A 19,678-nucleotide genomic window follows, 5' to 3' on the forward strand; every position below is an offset into this window, starting at 1 on the left:
AATAGTCATTCAGGCTTCCAAAATATATGATGGCAGCCAAACAGTTGTGTAATAATAATAATAATAATAATAATTTCCTTTGTATTGTCATTCTTTGTAACAATGTACACAGAACGAAATGTCGATACACCTGACCCGTTGTAGCGAGTCGATGCAGCCGCAGCCAACAGAGGGCGCCGCCATTATACCAATTAGGTATGACTCGGCCGAGGCGCGAACCAGCGACCTCCCAGTCTCAAAGCGGGCACACTACCATCTAGGCTACTGAGCTGGTAAATATAAAAAAAAGGAATTTAAAACTACGCCTTTAAAAATACTACGTTTATTTGAATGTACACAGGTTTTTGTTTCCTATTTGTATCAATTGTATTTTATCTAAAATAATGAAGAATTTTACAGCATGCATACTGGGGCTTTAACAGGAATAATTTTCACACAGTTTTTTGCCTAAGACGGGTCAGGAACCTTTTTGGTTCAAAGAGCCATAAAAGCAAACATTTTTGCTTTTTTTTGAGGGAGAGAGCCACACCATATATATATATATATATATATATATAGACCAAATTTTAAAAAACTGCCAAACCCGCTCTTTAAACAAAAGCTAGTTCTTCAGCACATTTCACCGTGTGATGTTTGATGATTTTATCAAATCTATGAAATAATAATAATGCCAGAGCCTGTTCCCTTATGACTATAAATATACCACTTACTATACCGCAGTTACTTAAGTGTTGAGGCTTATTTTGGCCGACATTTTTGTCCAAACAAAGTGCGAGTAAAGTTCTTTTGTAAAAATGTCACAAAATACTGCAAACAAGGAAACCAATGTATTTCCCTTTGTATTTGCCCATTCCTACCGCTCACCCAATCAAATTGCTCTAGGTGCTTTGCGAGAGCTTCTGGGTGTTTAAGTGAGTTACGTGGCTTTTCATCATAACGTGTCTCAACAATGAACATAGATTGTTTAATGCGCTTCCATATAAATAATCATTAGGCGAGTTACAGCCAAAATGGGGCCTGTGAGTGTGACGTCCCTGACAGTAAACTATAGTTAGAATTGTGTCCTATATATATAATGGACCAAACCTTTCATTCAATCAGTATTGTCTCCGTATGCAACAAAACATTAAGGAATTGTGCAAGTTCTTTTCTTTTTTCTGCGAGCCACATGTACCCTTAAAAAGATTTATATATGGATCGAGATCCGTAGGTAACCAACCCTTGGTCTAAGGAAAGCCTTCATAATGATAATCAAATGATTTTTCCACATTTTTTTCCAAATTTATTCGAAGATTACTTTTCAGCGAAATCTAGAAAAATCATGCCATAGTTTTGAATAGATTGTTTTCAAACAACTGCCGTGTAAACAAACATTGCAGTCTGTCAACCGCCCCCTTTTGATTAACTTAGTGGGATCGATACCACAACAGTGTTGTAGTAGATAAGGACCACAACTCATTAGGACATTCAAGAACAGTCTATTATTTACTGCCGTTAGGCTCTTTTAGCAGGTTGGTTGCACTCTAAAGTTCTCTGGTCAAATAGCAGCTCTAATAACCCCCAATAATGTCAGACGGCCCTTAAGATCAGGCAAATGAGGAACGATGAAAGGCCCTAAGGTTCAGACAAAGGCACAGACGGATTTTATAGCTTCTGCGAAAGCCTGTGACAAATTGTGAGAACCAAGTCTCAAACACGGGTTAAAGAAATCCTACAAAATATATATAAATTTAACACTTACAATTTCTCATTTATTAAAAATGAATCTCGTTTCAATACTACATTAATACCAGAATGTATCACTGATCACTACTGCATAACATTGGATGCACCTGGAATCGAACAAGGCAGGGAGATCGCCAGACCCTACCTACTACACCACTAGAAATACAAACGACAGCTGAAAAGGCATAAGCCTTCTTCATCACACTGTTTTTTTTAGTCACAGTAACAAATTGTTGATGTTATCATTTGGCCGGGCCGCAAGAATATTGCCAGACATTAAGGTTGGGAACCACTGAAATAGATAATTCTATCGCAGACTCACAAAGTTTTTACAAAGCGCTCCAGATTCTGAACTGAAAAGGAGAAAAGCATTGAGGGAAGTAATGCGGTTGTTTTGACGTGAATAAAGAAAAAGGCATTGTGGGAAGTAATGAATAAACACATGGCCGCACATATTCAACAACTTACAATGCTCGATACTAGCGAAGAAAAAGTAAAAGAAAAAAAAAAATCCTACCGATTGTTATACTTTTTGCCATTTGTCATTCCTCTAACATTTCTCTGAATGAATGAATGAATGAAAAAAATATTTTGAACATTAGAAAATAAAAACAGGACAAAAACAATGACTCAACAACAAAAATAATGTTAACAGAGCATGTTCGAAAAGGGGTAGTAAGAAGCAGATGCTTATTTTCCCTACCCCTTCATCTTTCCTATTAATTACATTTTGCAGATAGCTCCTCTTATCTAGTACTATAACTAAAAATATTTTGATCATGAGAGAAGACATACTGCCTTTTTCCAACATCGTCTATGTCCTTACTGGCCTGGTTGTAAGGATTTGGCCTCCCTAGTGTCGCTATCCAGGTTTGATTCCTGTTGCCACCATTGTTATGCAATTATGGTCAGCGTAAAGTATCTTATCGACTGATCATTAATGACACAAATATGGTTAATACTGTAGTAGCAATCAATTTCCAATTTATTCCGTACATAAGACGCACCAGATCATGAAGTGCGCATTCAAATTCCTGGCCCATTTGGGGTTATCAAGTGCGCCTTGTAGTCCGGAATATCCCGTCAATGTCAAACCCCCAAACTACAACATCAAAATTGGCTCTAGAATTCACTCACCACAACCGCTATCATCGAGTCGTCTGGTTTCCATTCGGCCTGCTGGTAAGATCCAAACTGTGCTGCTGCCTTGGCTGACTCGATGTAGCTCGCTATCAAAACACTGGGCTGCGAGTGGAAGGGGAAAAATGTCCATTAAACATTGCACAACCATATGTGGACACATAACTATAGGTAAAATCCTATAACGGCCAGCAGATGAAATTCTTAGCCTGGCAACACCTACGAGAATTACGGCAGCCAGCCGGCACAGCAATCTACCATTCAACTCAGTAACTACATAACGTCTCAGCAGCAGATAGCGCTTTTGAAATGGAGTCAAGACTGGTTGGTGAGAACCGAACTTGGTAAATTAGCAGCAACAAAATGAGTCTCATAAATAATATGTACATTTCATATCAGTTTAATCTCAATTGCATTTTTGTGGTTATTCAGCAGTAAAATACCAATACGATTTGGTTACGGAAAATTCCAAGGGTTAAAAAAAAGATCAAGTAACATTAAACTGAAAGAATTGTCCGACTTGATTCCGCCATAGTGTTGTAGCCGAAATAAAACTTAATGTCAGCATTATCTGAACACACAAACAAATTACATGCCTACTAATAATGATCTCATTGCATATTGGGATGGATATGTTAAGTAAATCTGTGTTAAATAAATCTCATTATGAGACATCATTTTAATCACACTACGGTCTTGAAAGATAGATGCAAAAAACAAAACGGGGGAAAAAACATTTTCGTGTATCTGATGATGAACCGGACATTAGGTACATTGAACATTTAATTCTAGGTATTGTGATCATAGTTTACATTGTAATAACTGAATTCATGGCCCCATTGGACAAACTTGGGTGTAAATATGAGATAAAATCTAGAAAAGGATAAACTCTGTTTTGAGGCGGGCTGGATCAGTAAAAGAATGTCCAGAACAAGAAAGTCCAATTTTTAGCTTTGTTTTTCAATATTTTGCTTTATCATTCAGCCTATATTTGTACTCACTTACTCTACATGGAAGACAAGGAATATTTGCTAAACACAACACATGTATTCACAAACTATGGGGAAAACAATTTTCATGGCATTGAATGTGTTAACTGGTTTATTTTATTAGTTGTGTGGATACAGTTTACACCTGAACCAACTCAGCACACTATACAAACTCAACAATGCCCTCAAGCAGCTAGAGAGACTCATTGCTCGCTTTTATTGTTTAAATTCATCACTCTTGATGGAGATGCCCTAGAGATTTACTTGCTCAGAAATTTACGGCAGGTTTGATTAAATCTGTACGTTTGACATACCTGGTCTAAAGCCTCTCCTATATCATCAACATTCCTGGTGATCTAGTAGCTTGACAGCCTCTCTCTAAATTGTTTTCTTGCAAGGTGGGCGTAGCCCTTTGATTTCATTGTAGTTTTGTATGACAATAAAGATTATAGTGGTTAGAATTTGGCGCGCTCACTGCCGCAGTCGAGGCTCATTTCCCAATGCATCCGATTTTGTGCAAATGTGGTCAGCAATATTTTTGTCTGATCACTATCATTGCCCGGATACATTAGATTATTACCCCTTAATATTTGTTTATGCGGGGTGGTGGCTTGGGTGCTTTTGGCGAGAGGATTTCTTCTTTTGAAATAACAGAGAAGCACTTCCGACTTGTCGTCGTTGCAGGTATGGACTTTCTGGACTAAATTACAGGCTGGGGACGTTGTTACTGTCATGCTCTTTCCGGGCAAATTTCAACATATTACCTAGTGTTCTCTTTGATTGATGTTTACTATGTTTGTGTACTGTAACTCAATGCTAGATCTATTCCACCCTGGTCATCCTGGAAGGGGGATTACCACTTGTGAGGCCCCTTCGCAAGGTTTCTTTTTTCCTCACTGTAAGGTTTTGAGTTTTTCCTTGCCTGCATGTTGGTTTAAGATCAGGTAATGGTGTAATTGTAATCCTGTGCAGTCCTTTGAAACATTTTAGTGATTAAGGGATATATAAATAAATGTGACTTGACACTGCGATAACCCCAAAGGTTGAGTTCTTTTTGGATTAAAAAGTGCATTATCCCCAAAGGTTGAGTTCTTTTTGGATTAAAAAGTGCATTATCCCCAAAGGTTGAGTTCTTTTTGGATTAAAAAAGTGCATTATCTAAATGCCTTGACTTAATTCTCAAAAACTGCTGTGGACATTGACAAATGTCACATCACACATACAGAAAATTTAGGTGTCATATTTGACCCCGACCTGTCCTTCCAAACACATGTGAAGAAAATTACTAGAACCGCTTTCTTCCATCTTCGCAACATTGCTAAAATTCGTCCTATACTGTCTGTCGGATGCAGAGATTATAATTCACGCGTTTGTTACCTCCCGTCTCGATTACTGTAATGCACTACTCTCCGGTCTCCAGGAGTCCAGAATCAAGAGTCTTCAGCTGGTACAAAATGCTGCAGCGAAGCTTTTAACTAGGACAAAAAAGTCTGATCACATCACGCCGATTTTGGCTAACCTGCATTGGCTCCCTGTTAGCCTAAGATGTGATTTCAAGGTTCTCTTAGTATTATACAAAATCATACATGGACCTGCTCCCTCATATCTTTCAGATCTGATTCCCCCCTATGTTCCGGTCCGAAGCCTTCGTTCTGAGAGCGCCGTTCTTCGGTGATCCCAAGAGCCAAGAAGTGTTCCGCTGGTTCGAGAGCGTTCTCCATCCGAGCACCGGTGCTGTGGAATGCTCTCCCCCCTGAGATCCGATCTGCAACCTCAGTGGAAATGTTCAAATCTAAGCTTAAAACAAACTTCTACTCTATAGCATATGAATAACCTATACTTTTCGTGGACAATATCTCTGTATTATATGTGATTGCAACATCCTTTGCTGTCTGGTAATCCTGAAAAGGGGATGCCACATGTGCGGTCCCTTCTCAAGGTTTCTTCATTTTCCTCATGTTGAGGTTTTTGAGTTTTTCCTTGCCCTCATGTTGGTTCCAGATCAGGGGATGATGTAATAATAGTCTGGAAAAATAGTCTGTGTAATAACCTGTGCAGCCCTGTGAGACTCTTTGTGATTAAGAGCTATACAAATAAAAATGACTTGACTTGTAAATGACATTATAGATGAAGCAGGAAATAAAAACTGTTTTTCTTTGTGGCCTGGTATAATTACTACCCACTGCACTATTCCACAAACATGACACATTTGACATTTGAAACCATTCAAGCTCCCTTACCCGACTGAACCAAATGCTGATCTGCGTCTCGGAAAGCAAGGCGAAGTAGAAGCGCTGGGAGCTCGGCTGGATGTGGAAGGGCTCCTCGGTGCTCCTCAGTGGGGACCGGAGCCTCCGTGGCCAGCCAGTGAGGAAATACATCACAGCCAAGCGGACCCCTTTGTAGCCCCACCACGAGTGTCCTTTTTAAGCCACTTTGGGCATTTTGGGTCATGAAGTGAGGAAAAAAAGTTGAAATAGAAAATACCTCAGCCGAAAAAGCTACACGGCTAAGCTAGCAAAGCTTTCCAAACTTGACGCTCACGAGCTCCCCCCGGGGGCCGAAAACACGAACCCACGGGAAGTAACAGCGACACTCCCACACGGAGAAGGTGTCTTTGCGGCGCGCGTGGGGGAATAAAGGTTGTCTCAGTGAACGTGGACTCGGTTACGGTGATGTTTACCGAACGTTCGACGCTCGGTTCTCGCTGCTCGGTGCCTCCTCACCGACGCCATCTTTTTTTTGCTCGATGCGGATTGGCCACAACCAAGAAGTTGCTGGTGTTGACATGTGACGTCACTCCCAGGCGCCGAGGCGAAATGGTTTGTTGATACTGACATCTGGTGGTTGTTTTTATTAGCGCAAAATTGATATTGAACTTTTCCATCAAGCTGGAAACCAAAATGGTGGAAATAAAATGACTATTTATTATATGTAAATAAAGTAGTATTAATTAAAAAAAAATGGGGGACTTCAACGTTGTCCCTTTGTGTGTCTATAACAAAAATACTACGATAAAATTATGCAAAATGACGAATAAACTAAATATGAAATTTAGTGCTTTTAAAAACGGCATCTAATACTGTACATTGTTTTGCTTTCATTCTGAAATTAAAATACACAATAGAAATACTACAAAAGTACTATTACAGTATTACAATACAAAAATACTACAGAAATATTACTTCACAAAAACTACAGTAATATCACAAAAATACTTAATACTACAAAAATATTGAAGTCCTTCTACAAAAGTAACTTACAATGTAGATACAACAGAAATATTACAGAAGCACTACAAAAAAATACTATTACAATTAGTGTCATACAATACAAAAAACACTACTATAGACATATTACTCCACAAAAACTACAACTGTAGTAATATCACAAAAATACTTGAGAAATACTACAAAAATAATGAAAACATTCTACAAAAGTAACTTACGATGTAAATGCTACAAAATATTATAGAAATACGACAAAAATCCATAAGACATTCTACAAAAGTAACTTAAAATGTAAATACTACAAAAATATTACAGAAATACAACTTTGGAAATATTTCAGAAATACTTCAATAGAAAGAGCACAAACATTTCACAGCAGTAATAAAATAAAAAATCCAACTACACATGTAGTACACCAGAAATTCAACAAAAAATCCAACTAAACTGTAGTTGGAAATTAATAAAATACAAAAGAAATACCACCAAACACTAACAAAATAATACAAAAAAATATTAGTATGGAATACTATAGGACTACTACCAAAACACTACTTTGGAAATACCGGGTGTCTCAAAAAAATGTACTCACTCTTTTTATGTGTTTCGCGACGTTTGCGCGTCATCAGCGTTGTCTGGACAATAATGGTCACCACTTTGAACATTTGTGAACATGATTCTTCAATTACATTTGTCTCATGTATTCGATGCTATTTCACTTCACTCTATGTTCATAAAGAAAGGTTTTCTCGTCATTCTATGAGTGAGTACATTTTTTTGAGACACCCTGTATTTCAAAAATACAACAGAAATACTATTAAAAACACTGTTGTGATTTTATAAAACAAAAATACTACTGCATAAATAAAACAACAGAAACACCACAAAAATAATACTACAGAAATATTGCAAGAATATCAAAATACAACGACAGTAATAATACTTCAAATCAAGGAAAAAGAGGTCCAGAGACTGCTTCTTCAACAGGGCCATCACAACCCTGAACGCACAAAACTGTGAAAACATATCTGCGAAAATCATGGATTTATTTTACTTTTCGTTGTTTATATATATATATATATATATATGTATGTATATATATATATATATATGTATATATCATCTTATCTCATTAGCTACACCGCTTGTCCTCAGTAGGGTCGCGGGGTTGCTAGAGCCCATCTCCGGGCAGTGGGCAGGGGACACCCTTAACTGGTTGCCAGCCAATCGCAGGGCACACGGGGACAGACAACTCACTCGCTCATTCACACCTAGGGACAATTTGGACCGGCCAATTCACCTGAAATGCATGTTTTTGGATTGTGGGAGGAAACCAAAGTGCCCGGAGGAAACCCACGCAAGCACGGGGAGAACATACAAACTCCGCACAGGAAGTCTGGAGCTGGATTTGAACCCACGCAGGAGGTTCCCAAGACATGAACTGTGCCGCACATGCGCTGACCACTGCGTAGTATTTTTTGTAGTATTATATATACATACCTTGTGAATTATATATATTTTAACTGCTGTTGCCGAACGTTATTGCACTTCATTGCACCATTGTTACAATGCACTATTCTTCTTCATTGCATTATTATTATTACTATTATTAATTACTAAGCACTACATTGTAATAATTATTGCCTGTTTGTCATTATAGTCTATCTTTTTTTTTCTCTTCAAAGTTTTTAAATCACATTTACCCTGGAGTGCCATGTCTAATCTCGTTGTACAGTGATGTACAAGGTTGATATCAATGATGAAGTCAAATCTATCCATCCATCCATTATCTGCACCGCTTATCCTCAGTAGGGTCGCTGGGAGCTGGAGCCCATCCCAGCTGACCTCGGCCAGCCAGTCGCAGGGCACACTGGGACAGACAACCATTCACTCGCTCATTCACGCGTAGAGACAATTTGGACCGGTCAATAACCTGACATGCATGTTTTTGGGAATATGGGAGGAAACCGGAGTGCCCAGAGGAAACCCCGACACGCACGGGGAGAACATGCACACTGTGGTAGCTGGACTTGAACCCTGAATCTCTGCACCGTGGGGCTAGACGCCCACCGTGCCGCCCAACAGATTTCACAAAGGTGACGTAAGATAATAAACTTGCAAGAACATTCTTTATTTCTTTTTTATTAATTCCAAGTGCTCATTTTATTCAAGCTTTATCATGTAAATCCAAGTAATAAACAAACCCCGAAGCAACGATCCCAAACAGTCCATCGCTGCTCGAACTGCATTTTTTTGTAACGACAAGAAAGCAAAAACCAAACAGCAGTTGGAGGTAAAGTGTCGAATCCGTCTCGCTTATTAAAATGTAAAAAAACAAAAAAACAAAAGAAAAAAAACGTTTTGCAGATGAAAGGATATAACAAAGGCAAAATGAACTCAGGACATTCAACTTGGAAGGGAGAAATACGTTTTAAGACATTCTGACATGGCTCCCACGTGGTATGTTTTTGTTTTCCCGACAAATAAAACACCATAAGTAGGATCGGATCCTTTGTAGGCGGACTTGTGCAACGCTTGCAAAAAAATCAGGATGTCCCGATACTTTTGTCTTTGGGTGTGTCGGCCGTTTTGTCATGTCTAACTGTTCGGTGGGTGAGTTTGAGTGCAAAGCACATCTGGGTTGTGCTTGTTTGCAGTGTGAGAAAAAGATGTGATATTATATCTTTACAGTGAAGAAAATAAGTATTTGAACACCCTGCTATTTGTCCCACTTAATAATCATGGAGGGGTCTGAAATTTTCATCATATGTGCATGTCCACTGTGAGAGAGATAAACTAAAAAGAAAAATCCAGAAATCACAATGCATGATTTTTAAACAATTTATTTGTGTGATACAGCTGCAAATAAGTATTTCAAAACCTGCGTATCCTCTAGAATTTGGATCCTGAAAGACCTGTTAGTCAGTCCATTAGAAGTCTACTTGCACTCCATGTATCATCCTGAATCAGATGTACCTGTTTGAGGTCTTTAGCTGCATAAGGACATCTGTCCACCCCATACAAAAAGTAAGACATTAACTTGTAACATGACGAAGACCAAAGAGCACCAGACAAAATTGTACAAGTCCACAGGGCTGGAAAGGGCTATGGAGCAATTGCCAAGCAGCTTGGTGAAATAAGGTCCACTGTTGGAGCCAACATTAGAAAATGGAAGAAGCTCAAGTCAATCTCAATCGGAGTGGAGCCCTATGCAAGATATCACCTCTAAGGTCTCAATGATTCTAAGAAAGGTGAGGAATCAGCCCGGAACTACACGACAGGAGTTGGTCAATGACCTGAAAAGAGCTGGGACCACCGTTTCCAAGGTTACTGTAGGTCATACACGAAGACGTCATGATTTGAAATCCTGCAAGGCAAAAAAGGTTCCCCTGCTTAAACCAGCACATTTTAAGGCTCGTCTTGAGTTTGCATAGGACCATTTGGATGATACAGAGGAGTCATGGGTGAAAGTTTTGTGGTCAGATGAGCACAAAATAGAACTTTTTGGTCATAATTCCACTGTGTTTGGAGAAAGAAGAATTAAGAGTACAATCTGAAGAACACCATCCCTACTGTAAAGTGTGGGGGTGGTAGCATCATGCTTAGGGGGTGTTTTTCTGCACATGGGACAGGACGAGTGGAGTGCCCTGCATTAAAGAGAGGATGACTGGAGCCTTGTTTTTTGAGATTTTGGGGAACAATCTCCTTCCCTCAGTCAGAGCATTGAAGATGGGTCGTGGGTGGGTCTTCCAACACGACAACGACCCAAAGCACACAGCCAGAAAAACCAAGGAGTGGCTCCATAAGAAGCCTATCAAGGTTCTAGCATGGCCCAGCCAGTCTCCAGACCTGAACCCAATCAAAAATCTTTGGAGGGAGCTCAAACTGCGTGTTTCTCAGCGACAGCCCTGAAACCTGACTGAGAAGATCTGTGTGGAAGAGTGGGCCAAGATCCCTCCTGCAGTGTGTGCAAAGCTGGTGAAAAACGTTTGACTTCTGTAATAGAAAACAAAGGCCACTGTACCAAACATTAACATTTATTTTCTCAGGTGTTCAAATACTTATTTGAAGCTATATTTCTGGATTTTTCTTTTTAGTTTATCTCTCTCACAGTGGACATGCACCTACGATGAAAATTTCAGACCCCTCCATGATTTCCAAGTCGGAGAAATAGCAGGGTGTTCAAATGTTTCTTTTCTTCATTGTATATATTATATATAAAAAGGAAGGAAGGAGGGGAGGAAGAGAGACCATTGGAGAAGTAAATCGGACTTGCTCTCATTTAACATGCACAAACATACGCTCATTCATAGTCATACCCATGCACGAACACTACTATATTTGCGCAAGCATGCAATTGTACTCTCATAGACACTACTATATTTGCATACACACACTATTCCCATACACACCACTACACTACTTTCTCTCATACATTACCATCTCATACACACACTACTATACTCTCACTCATTACTATCTCATAGGCACACTACTATACTCTTACTATACTCTCTCACTCATTACTATCACATACACACACTACTATACTCTCTACTATACTCTCTCATACACACACACACTACGAACTCACCCATTACTATCTCATACACACACTACTATACTCTCACACACACGCACAATACTCTCTCACCTGTTACTATACTCTCATATACACACACACTAATGTCTCACTTATTTATTACTATAATCTAATACACACGCTACTATACTTTCTTTTGTATTACTAAACTCTCATGCGCACGCACAATACTCTCACTCATTACTATACTCTCATTCACACACTACCTACTCAATTACTCATTACTATAATCTCATACACACTACTATTACTACAACCCCCAGACACACACTACTATACTCTTTCAATCATTACTATAATCTCATAAACACACTACTCTCACACATACATTACTATGCTGTCACACACACAGTACTATACTCTCACAAATACTACTATCCTAGGATCAGTGTGCATCACCTTGGTTACCATAAGTAAGAATTTTAATGCTATGTGAAAAGGATTAGTGGTATAATGTGTGTGAAAGTCTTAGTAGTGTGTGTATGAGAGTATAGTAGTATCAGTATAATGTGTGCTTGTGTGTCTATATTAGTGTATGTATGAGAGTACAGTAGTATGTGGGAGAGAGTATAATAGTGTATGAGAGTATCATTGCATTTGTTGGAAAGTATAGTATAGTTTGTGCATAGGTATGACTGTGTCTGTAAGAGAATACTTGTGCATATGTGAGAGCAAGTATGATTTACTTTTCAAACGGCCTCTCATGCAAATGTGTGATTTGCAAAGGTGTGTTTTTGTTGTCAGTTGACATCATCTGCACAACAGCAGCAGGCTGGTTGTTGAAAGTGACGGTGATGGTGGTGAACTACTGCCAAAATGCATAACGAGGGGCTGCTTATGTGTGCGCTTCATTCATGATCAAACACTGGGCTGAAACCTTACTTTTGTAATCTCCATTTCAAACCTTAATCTTCAATTCAAACAGATTCAAAAACCCGAAAGCAGTTTTTAAATGTATTCATGATTGTGCCAGGATTTTATTTCTGATTTAGGATTAAATCAAAACTCTATTCTTTATTTAAAACCTGATTCCAAAACTCAATATGAAAGCCTGATTTTAAACCTGAATTTGAAACCTCAATCCAATTATGAAAGTTGTTTCGAACCTGTAACTTGAAATCCCAATCTTAAAGCCTGATTCAAATCCTTAGTTTCAAACCTTAACCCATATCCAATTTTTTTAAAACCTATCTAAAAACCTGGTTCAACACCCTAAATGAATTTGAAACCCCATTATTGACTCAATTTAATTTGTAATCCTAACTTGATACTAAATTGCATTGAAATTTATGAAACATCATGAATGTGTCAAGTTGCTAAGCCTGCTTTTGACATCTAAGGTGAAACTCTTCAGACCAACATTTTAAAACGTGCTTTCAAACCCCAATTTGAAACCGTAATCCATACTTGAAATCCACATTTTGAAACCACATCTTGAAATCCTAATTATAAAGGCTGATTTCAAACCTTATTTTCAAACCTTAATCTGTATTTTGAAGATTTTAAACCGTTTTGAAATTTTAATTAAAAAAAACAGATTTTAAACCCTTAATTGATTCAAAACCCTATTTTTAAGATAATCTAATTTGAATTCATATTTTTTTTCAAAACCATAAAGCTGCCATTAAATGAAATATTAAGTAAACATTTGATGGGATTTGAAAATATCCTAAAATTCTTTATGGATGTGATAAATTTAAAATTATAATATAATCTTATCATGTCTTGTAATTCAACCTTATTTGGATTTCTTAATCTATATTTTGAAAACCGCATTTTGAAACCATATATTGAAATCCCAAAGCCTGATTTGAAACCTAAACACAACATTTTGAAAACCTCAATTTGAAACCGTAGCCTGAGATCCTAATCAAAAATCCTGATAATAAACCCTTGTTTTAAGTCTTCTCTAAAACACTATTCATTATTTTAAACCCCAAATTTAAATCCGAATTACAAACCTTAATTTGAAACCTCAATCCATATCTTGAAAATACAGATTTGAAAACATAACGTGAAAGCCTAATCCAAAATCCAGAATTTTAAACCCTAAATTCTTTGGAAGCCCAACTGCTAGCTAAAACTCATTTCGACTCTTGATTTCAAACCACGGTTAATACCAATCATGTCGAATTAACTTTACATTTTAATCCCATATTTTCAACCCTAAAAATGCTGATTTGAAACCTTAATTTCAGACCCCTTAAATTTGAATCTGTTTTCAACCCTAATTTCAAACCCTACTTCCAACCCACAAGTGAAACCATTGTTGAATTCACACACTAGTTTTCAAATCCAAATTCTGGACCAGAATAAATCAGATTTTAAACCCTAATTTGGAATCTTATTTAAAAACCTAACCTGATACCTTTGTGCAATTCATAAACCAATTGGTTATCCTTATTTACAGGGTTGGGTAGGGTTACTTTAACTGGATTACTTTCAATTACTTTTCGATTACTCCAATACCAAATATGCTAATAACAGACAAAAGAAACTAAATATAAATAAAATGACTAAATTTTGTGCAGGCTTGGGGAGTAACGGAATACATGGAATGGCAAAAATGATGTTGGCAAGCTGTTTGGATTTCTTTTCATTTTGTTTCTGTCGCATTTGATGTTAGTTTTGCCGGAGATCAAAGCCAGGAGAGAAAGCTTACCACGTGTTGTGAGTCATCATTTTATTCATATTTAGTTTCTTTTGTCTTTTATTAGCGTATTTGGTATTAGAGTCATCCAAAAGTCATTGAAAGTAATCCAGTTAAAGTAACCCTACCCAACCCTGCTTATTTAGAACCAGAATTATCTGTAACTGCAATCTAAATCTCCTGAACTGTTAGTTTTTGGGTGCAGAACCACTACCTTTGTGCAATGTTTTAAAACCCTAATCTGATGAAACCAGTTAATTTGGTATGATTTTGACAGCGTCTTCTCGCCTGGATGTCCCACAAACGACAACAACAAACACAGAACGGGGTTTTCACAGCTTGATATTTTCCGGAACTTCCAGGCACACGTTTCCGCATGGGTTAGCTCGGATGCTAACGTTATCCAGTGGGAGGTCCCCCTCCGAAATATTCCAGTTTCAGAAATGATCTTCAATTGACAGTGGAGGAGAGGTAGCATCATCATCAGCGAGTTCGGGTATTCCGAACCCTAACTGTGCCCGAAAACCCCGATTTGGAACCCCTCCGAGCCGATTCTAAAGAAAATCTGAAAGGAACGAGTTCCGTGCTGACAGTGTACAGTATGCTGATGAAGAGGAGAGGTAGCATGTTAGCTCGTTAGCATGTGAGGGAAGAAAGGGGAGGAAAAGGCACCACAGATTAGAGATCAACTAAATAGACTGGTTTTGCTCCTACTGACACAGTGATGTCGGGGGTCTCGGGTTGTGCACGTGTGTTTTTGTGTTAAAGGCATCGGAGACCCGGCATCGGCGCCTCAGTATCGGTACAAATCGTAGGTGCTGACCCAATAGGAAGGGAAGGCCCACGAGGGGAACTGGTGCAGGAGCTCTACCAGTTCAGGCGTCTTCTGGTCCTTCCCGAAGAAGTAGTGGGTGCAGATGGCCACCGAGATCATCCCGTCGGGGCCCGATGGGGACGTTTCGCTGGGCTTTGAAGGGCATGAGATAAATACATTGTCAATTTCATATTGGTATTGTGCGCGTTATACACAAATACATATAGTACATCATTTTTAGGATTCTTGTGAATGTACTTTTTTGTTTCTAAAAGAAACAATCGCAACATTGTAGCGCATCTTTTCTTTAACCCCTAAATGTTACTATAAAATTAGCACCCCAATCAAGGAGACGATCAGTTTACAGCCATGAACCTTTGCAACCGTGTATTTTACTTTCATCAATTGTTAGACATTGTAAAAGAGTTGTGAAGGTTTGACTTTTCTCTTCAGAAGTCAAACCTTGATTTGCACACTTGCACGTGATGATCAGGGTCAAAATGGATCCAAGTAGCATTTAAGCGCATCTTTTCTTTAACCCCTAATTGTTACTGTAAAATTCGCCAAAAATCCCTATCCAAGGAGACGACCAGTTTACAGCCATGAACCTTTCCAACCGCGTATTTTGCTTTCATTAATTATTAGATATTGTAAAAGAGTTGTAAAGATTTGACTTTTTTCTCCAGAAGTCAATCCCTGATTGTGCACACTCGCAGGTGATGATCAGGGGTGAAAATGGATCCAAGTTGCATTTACTAACGTTTATTTTTTTGCTCTGATTTGAATACAGCCTGTAAAATTGAATACGATTACATCGGGAATTTGATTGGCTAACCAATGTGTCCATCATCATTCAAATCGGTTACTATTGGCGAAAGATTTTTGAAGCCGAAGTAGGTATTGTCGAGTTTTTTTTCAATACAGGCCCTTATTGGTTTGTCAAAGGACTGTGAACAAAACCTTGGAATTGGCCGAGAGTGGTATGAATGAAAGGGTTCGAGGCTACCGGTCGTATTGGAAATCATCTGACGAGTCTGTTTAGTTTTATAGGGGAATTATGGAGCAAAACAAACGAAGTACAAAAAGGATCGCCAAACAATTTTGGAATGCTTTTAGGCGGATTTTTTTTTTTCATCTGTCGGCATTATCTTGTGTTTTGAGTAAATATTGGACACTAGTTAATGTAAAAAGACCACGTTTCTGTATAATCGTTCTAGAGTAATTTCACAGCACTTTTGGGCAGTTTGCCCGAGAGTGGTGTAAATGAAAAGGTCTGAGGCTAACGGTCATATTGGAAATCATCTGATGAGTCTGTTTAGTTTTATAGGGGAATTATGGAACATAAAAAACAGTACAATAAGGATTGTCAAATGATTCCGGAATGCTTTTAGGCAGATTTTTTTTAATCTGTAGGCATTATCTTGTGCTTTGAGTAAATTTTTGGACTCTAGTTAATGTAAACAGACTATGTTTCTGTATAATCGTTCCAGTGTAATTTCACAGCACTTTTTGGGGAGTTATACCAGCTCTTTAGTTTTTGGATATCTTGTTGCAGACCGATCATGATGTTTCTGTGATGAGTACATTTTGAAATGGTCATGACAGTGACAGTTTAAACTTTCCAATGTTATGTATTGCATGTATTTCAGTGACTGGTGACATCGTGAGGACACGACTTTTGAACGATTTTATACATTTGACTATAAAAGATTTTATACGATAGAATACAAGTTACATTTATTGAGTGCAATGAAGATTTTCACCGAGTAGGATATAGTTCAATGACAGGTCACTCCGTTCCAAATGCAGAATATTTTGACTAGGGAATTTTGATAACAGGACTCTGACGGAGGACGGCAAGCGATGTTTTGAGAACAAGGCCCTGATGACGTAGAAACGCTCGGTGTTGTTTTGAGTTTTTGTGGACATGCGAGTTGGTGGAGCCGTGGAGGCTTCATTGGCACGCCCATGGGAGGAGCCGGCAATCCATCTTGCGGAAAAACGTGGGCTGAGAGAAGAAAACGAGAGAACGAGAGAGAGGAGGCTTGACAGAGACACGAGCGACACTAATTCGGCCATATTCGATGGAGTTCAGTAAGTTAAATTGCTAATGAAATTAAATCTGCCCCCGTGTGGAACTGCCGGTCTCTTGTCCATCTTTTCCATCAAGAAACAAGCGCGCATTGTTAGGTGAATGTAGGTTGCGTTTGGTTAATGGAGTCAGATAACTAATTCGAACAATTTGGTAAACGGTACATTTTAATATGCAATTCCGAACACTTTGTTGATCAACAGTCTAACGTTAAGGGGTTAAAGATGACTTATAATAATAATAATAATAATTTCCTTTGTATTGTCATTCTTTGTAACAATGTACACAGAACGAAATGTCGATACACCTGACCCGTTGTAGCGAGTCGATGCAGCCGCAGCCAGAGGGCGCCGCCATTATACCAATTAGGTATGTCTCGGCCGAGGCGCGAACCAGCGACCTCCCAGTCTCAAAGCGGGCACACTACCATCTAGGCTACTGAGCTGGTTGTACTGCAAAACTGAATACTGTTGGTACCTGTATTTCAAACCAGAACGTCCATGTGGGTGCGTCCAGGCCATGCGAGTAGAAGATAAAGTACTCCCCGCTCAAGTCAAATTGCGGTTTGCCGTCCCCGAAGGACCACGAGGACAGACTCCCCCCTCGGTGAGGCTTCAAGTAGAGCGACATGTGGCTCGGCCCTGAAACACATTCAAAAATGGCGATGGCCGGTTGAGGGACATAGAACTTGGAGTGTTCTTCCTCATTATGCAAATATGTTGGAAAATATTCCACGTGTCGGGGGGGTACTAGAGCGATTTTCTCTCAAAGTTGACCCATCTGGCTTGTTTCCTCTAGAGCTGTGACATAACTGAAGGAAGACAACACTTTCAAAATGGCGACACCTGTTAACACAACATGTGAGGCCAGCTCTGAAACAAACAGCCATTGTAGTGAACAGCGAGTGCATACTGCGTGATTCTGCTTGGAGGTAAGGCATTGTGGCTTTCTTATCTTATTTTTTGCCGCGTATGTCGGTATCAGTTTGTCCAGCTAGTTCCCATCAGCGTCGGGGTTGCCGACAGCTTTTCTGCTTGTTTTGCTCCCGGCTGGCCCTCATTGGCTACCCAACATGTGTCAGTTGGCCGGCTAGCCTGGCAATAGCACGGGTCTTGCAATGTTCCTTTGTCCGGCTTCGCGTTTATCACCGCAGCGGCTTTTTGTTGTTGGCTCCCAGTTAGCCTGGCTGCTCACCCATGTGGTTTTTGATCAGCTAGCCTGGTGTTAGCACCAGTTTTGCCATGTCCCTTGGTTTGTTTAACCCCGGCCACTTTGTTGCCATTGCTGTTGCCCCTTTTTGTTGTTGGTTCACGATTAGCATGTTTTTTGGTCGGCCAGCCTTGTTCTTCCTTAGGCCGCGGCTGCCTTTCGTTGATAAGTCCAGGTTAGCCACCCGTTGGCAGTTTTCCATGTTTTTTTGCCAGGTAGCCTCTATTTGGCTGAACGCCCTTTGTTGTACTGTAACTGAATCTACCTACAATGCCTAGGCATTCTTCACAAAAACTTCTGAAACTTGGGTTGAAACATTCAAACTCTTCGACTAATTACAGAGTTCATACGTGTTTTTCATGGCCAAATTCAAGCAAGTTTTAAGGATTCTCAAAGTTAATTTTCCAATTTCTTCAGTAGCATTAAAAGAAAATATCCGGTCGGAATAATTGTTTTTGCAGAGCCACAAATGTACCTGCGATTTATATATGCATTTTTAATCTTGCATGTGCATTTATAGGAGTTGAGAATGAGTGACGTTGAAGCAAATGATGCAGAGGGGGTAAACCAGAGTATGCTGTCGGGCCTCTATGCTCCTGAAGGGTTGCATGGCACAGCAACTCACCCCTTTTTGTGCTGTTGGCCATATGTTCGGTGTGAGGTTAGGAAAAGCTAAGGGTAATGAATGTTTGGTGAATGTGAATGTGTTCTTGACTTTAGCCACCTCCCGCTGGGATATATGGCGTCGAAATATAGATAGATGTGCGCATTTATCAGGACATATGATTTTCAGATTGTGAGTAAATTGTGAATATATTTGTTTCTTTGACAAATCTCTTCCCATAGATGTGATGGGTAAAAATGACAGTAATATGTTTCCTACATTTTCAGTTGAAGAAAGTTCTTCCCGCTGCAATTTACAACATGGAAATGCTACCATAATTCTTTTTATGACCCCTAATAACTTCCCATGATTGATAAATAATCCTTGCACTACTTCACATTTATTAGTGCCTTGCTTAGTCCAGTAGATGTCGCTTCATAGGCCAATGCCATACAAATTAATAACTGCTGCCGTTAATCACAAAGAAGAAATGCAATGGCAAAATGAAGCCACCAGAGAGCAGTGTCAGCAACATTTTTAAGGACACTTGAGAAAAATGGCAATAATTTTAAGCATTTACAAGCACTTTACCCGAAATTCAAGGATATGTCAAGCCTTGAAAACG

At 39.1% G+C, this 19,678-nt stretch overlaps 2 protein-coding genes across 3 annotated transcripts in view; both read right to left on the reverse strand.

Annotated features, from left to right (window-relative positions):
* ric1 (RIC1 homolog, RAB6A GEF complex partner 1) overlaps nucleotides 1-6,580 on the reverse strand; it is a 41,175-nt gene extending 34,595 nt beyond the window's left edge. For both annotated transcript variants that reach the window (XM_088319657.1, XM_088319656.1), the window contains exons 1-2: nucleotides 6,095-6,580; nucleotides 2,863-2,970 (exon numbers count right to left, since the gene is read on the reverse strand). In XM_088319657.1, coding sequence (XP_088175783.1) covers nucleotides 2,863-2,970; nucleotides 6,095-6,235 — 249 coding nt within the window. In that variant the 5' untranslated portion in view covers nucleotides 6,236-6,580. The remainder of the gene's footprint in view (nucleotides 1-2,862; nucleotides 2,971-6,094) is intronic.
* Nucleotides 6,581-9,207: 2,627 nt separating this feature from the next.
* The window catches only part of ermp1 (endoplasmic reticulum metallopeptidase 1), a 46,075-nt gene continuing 35,604 nt past the window's right edge, over nucleotides 9,208-19,678 (reverse strand). Inside the window, exons 14-15 of the mRNA XM_088355561.1 lie at nucleotides 17,718-17,881; nucleotides 9,208-15,301 (exon numbers count right to left, since the gene is read on the reverse strand). Coding sequence (XP_088211687.1) covers nucleotides 15,128-15,301; nucleotides 17,718-17,881 — 338 coding nt within the window. The 3' untranslated portion in view covers nucleotides 9,208-15,127. The remainder of the gene's footprint in view (nucleotides 15,302-17,717; nucleotides 17,882-19,678) is intronic.

The sequence above is a fragment of the Urocampus carinirostris genome, chromosome 16 (assembly GCF_059441175.1).
Source record: "Urocampus carinirostris isolate Australia breed hairy pipefish chromosome 16, RoL_Ucar_1.0, whole genome shotgun sequence".
Taxonomy (NCBI): Eukaryota; Metazoa; Chordata; class Actinopteri; order Syngnathiformes; family Syngnathidae; genus Urocampus; species Urocampus carinirostris.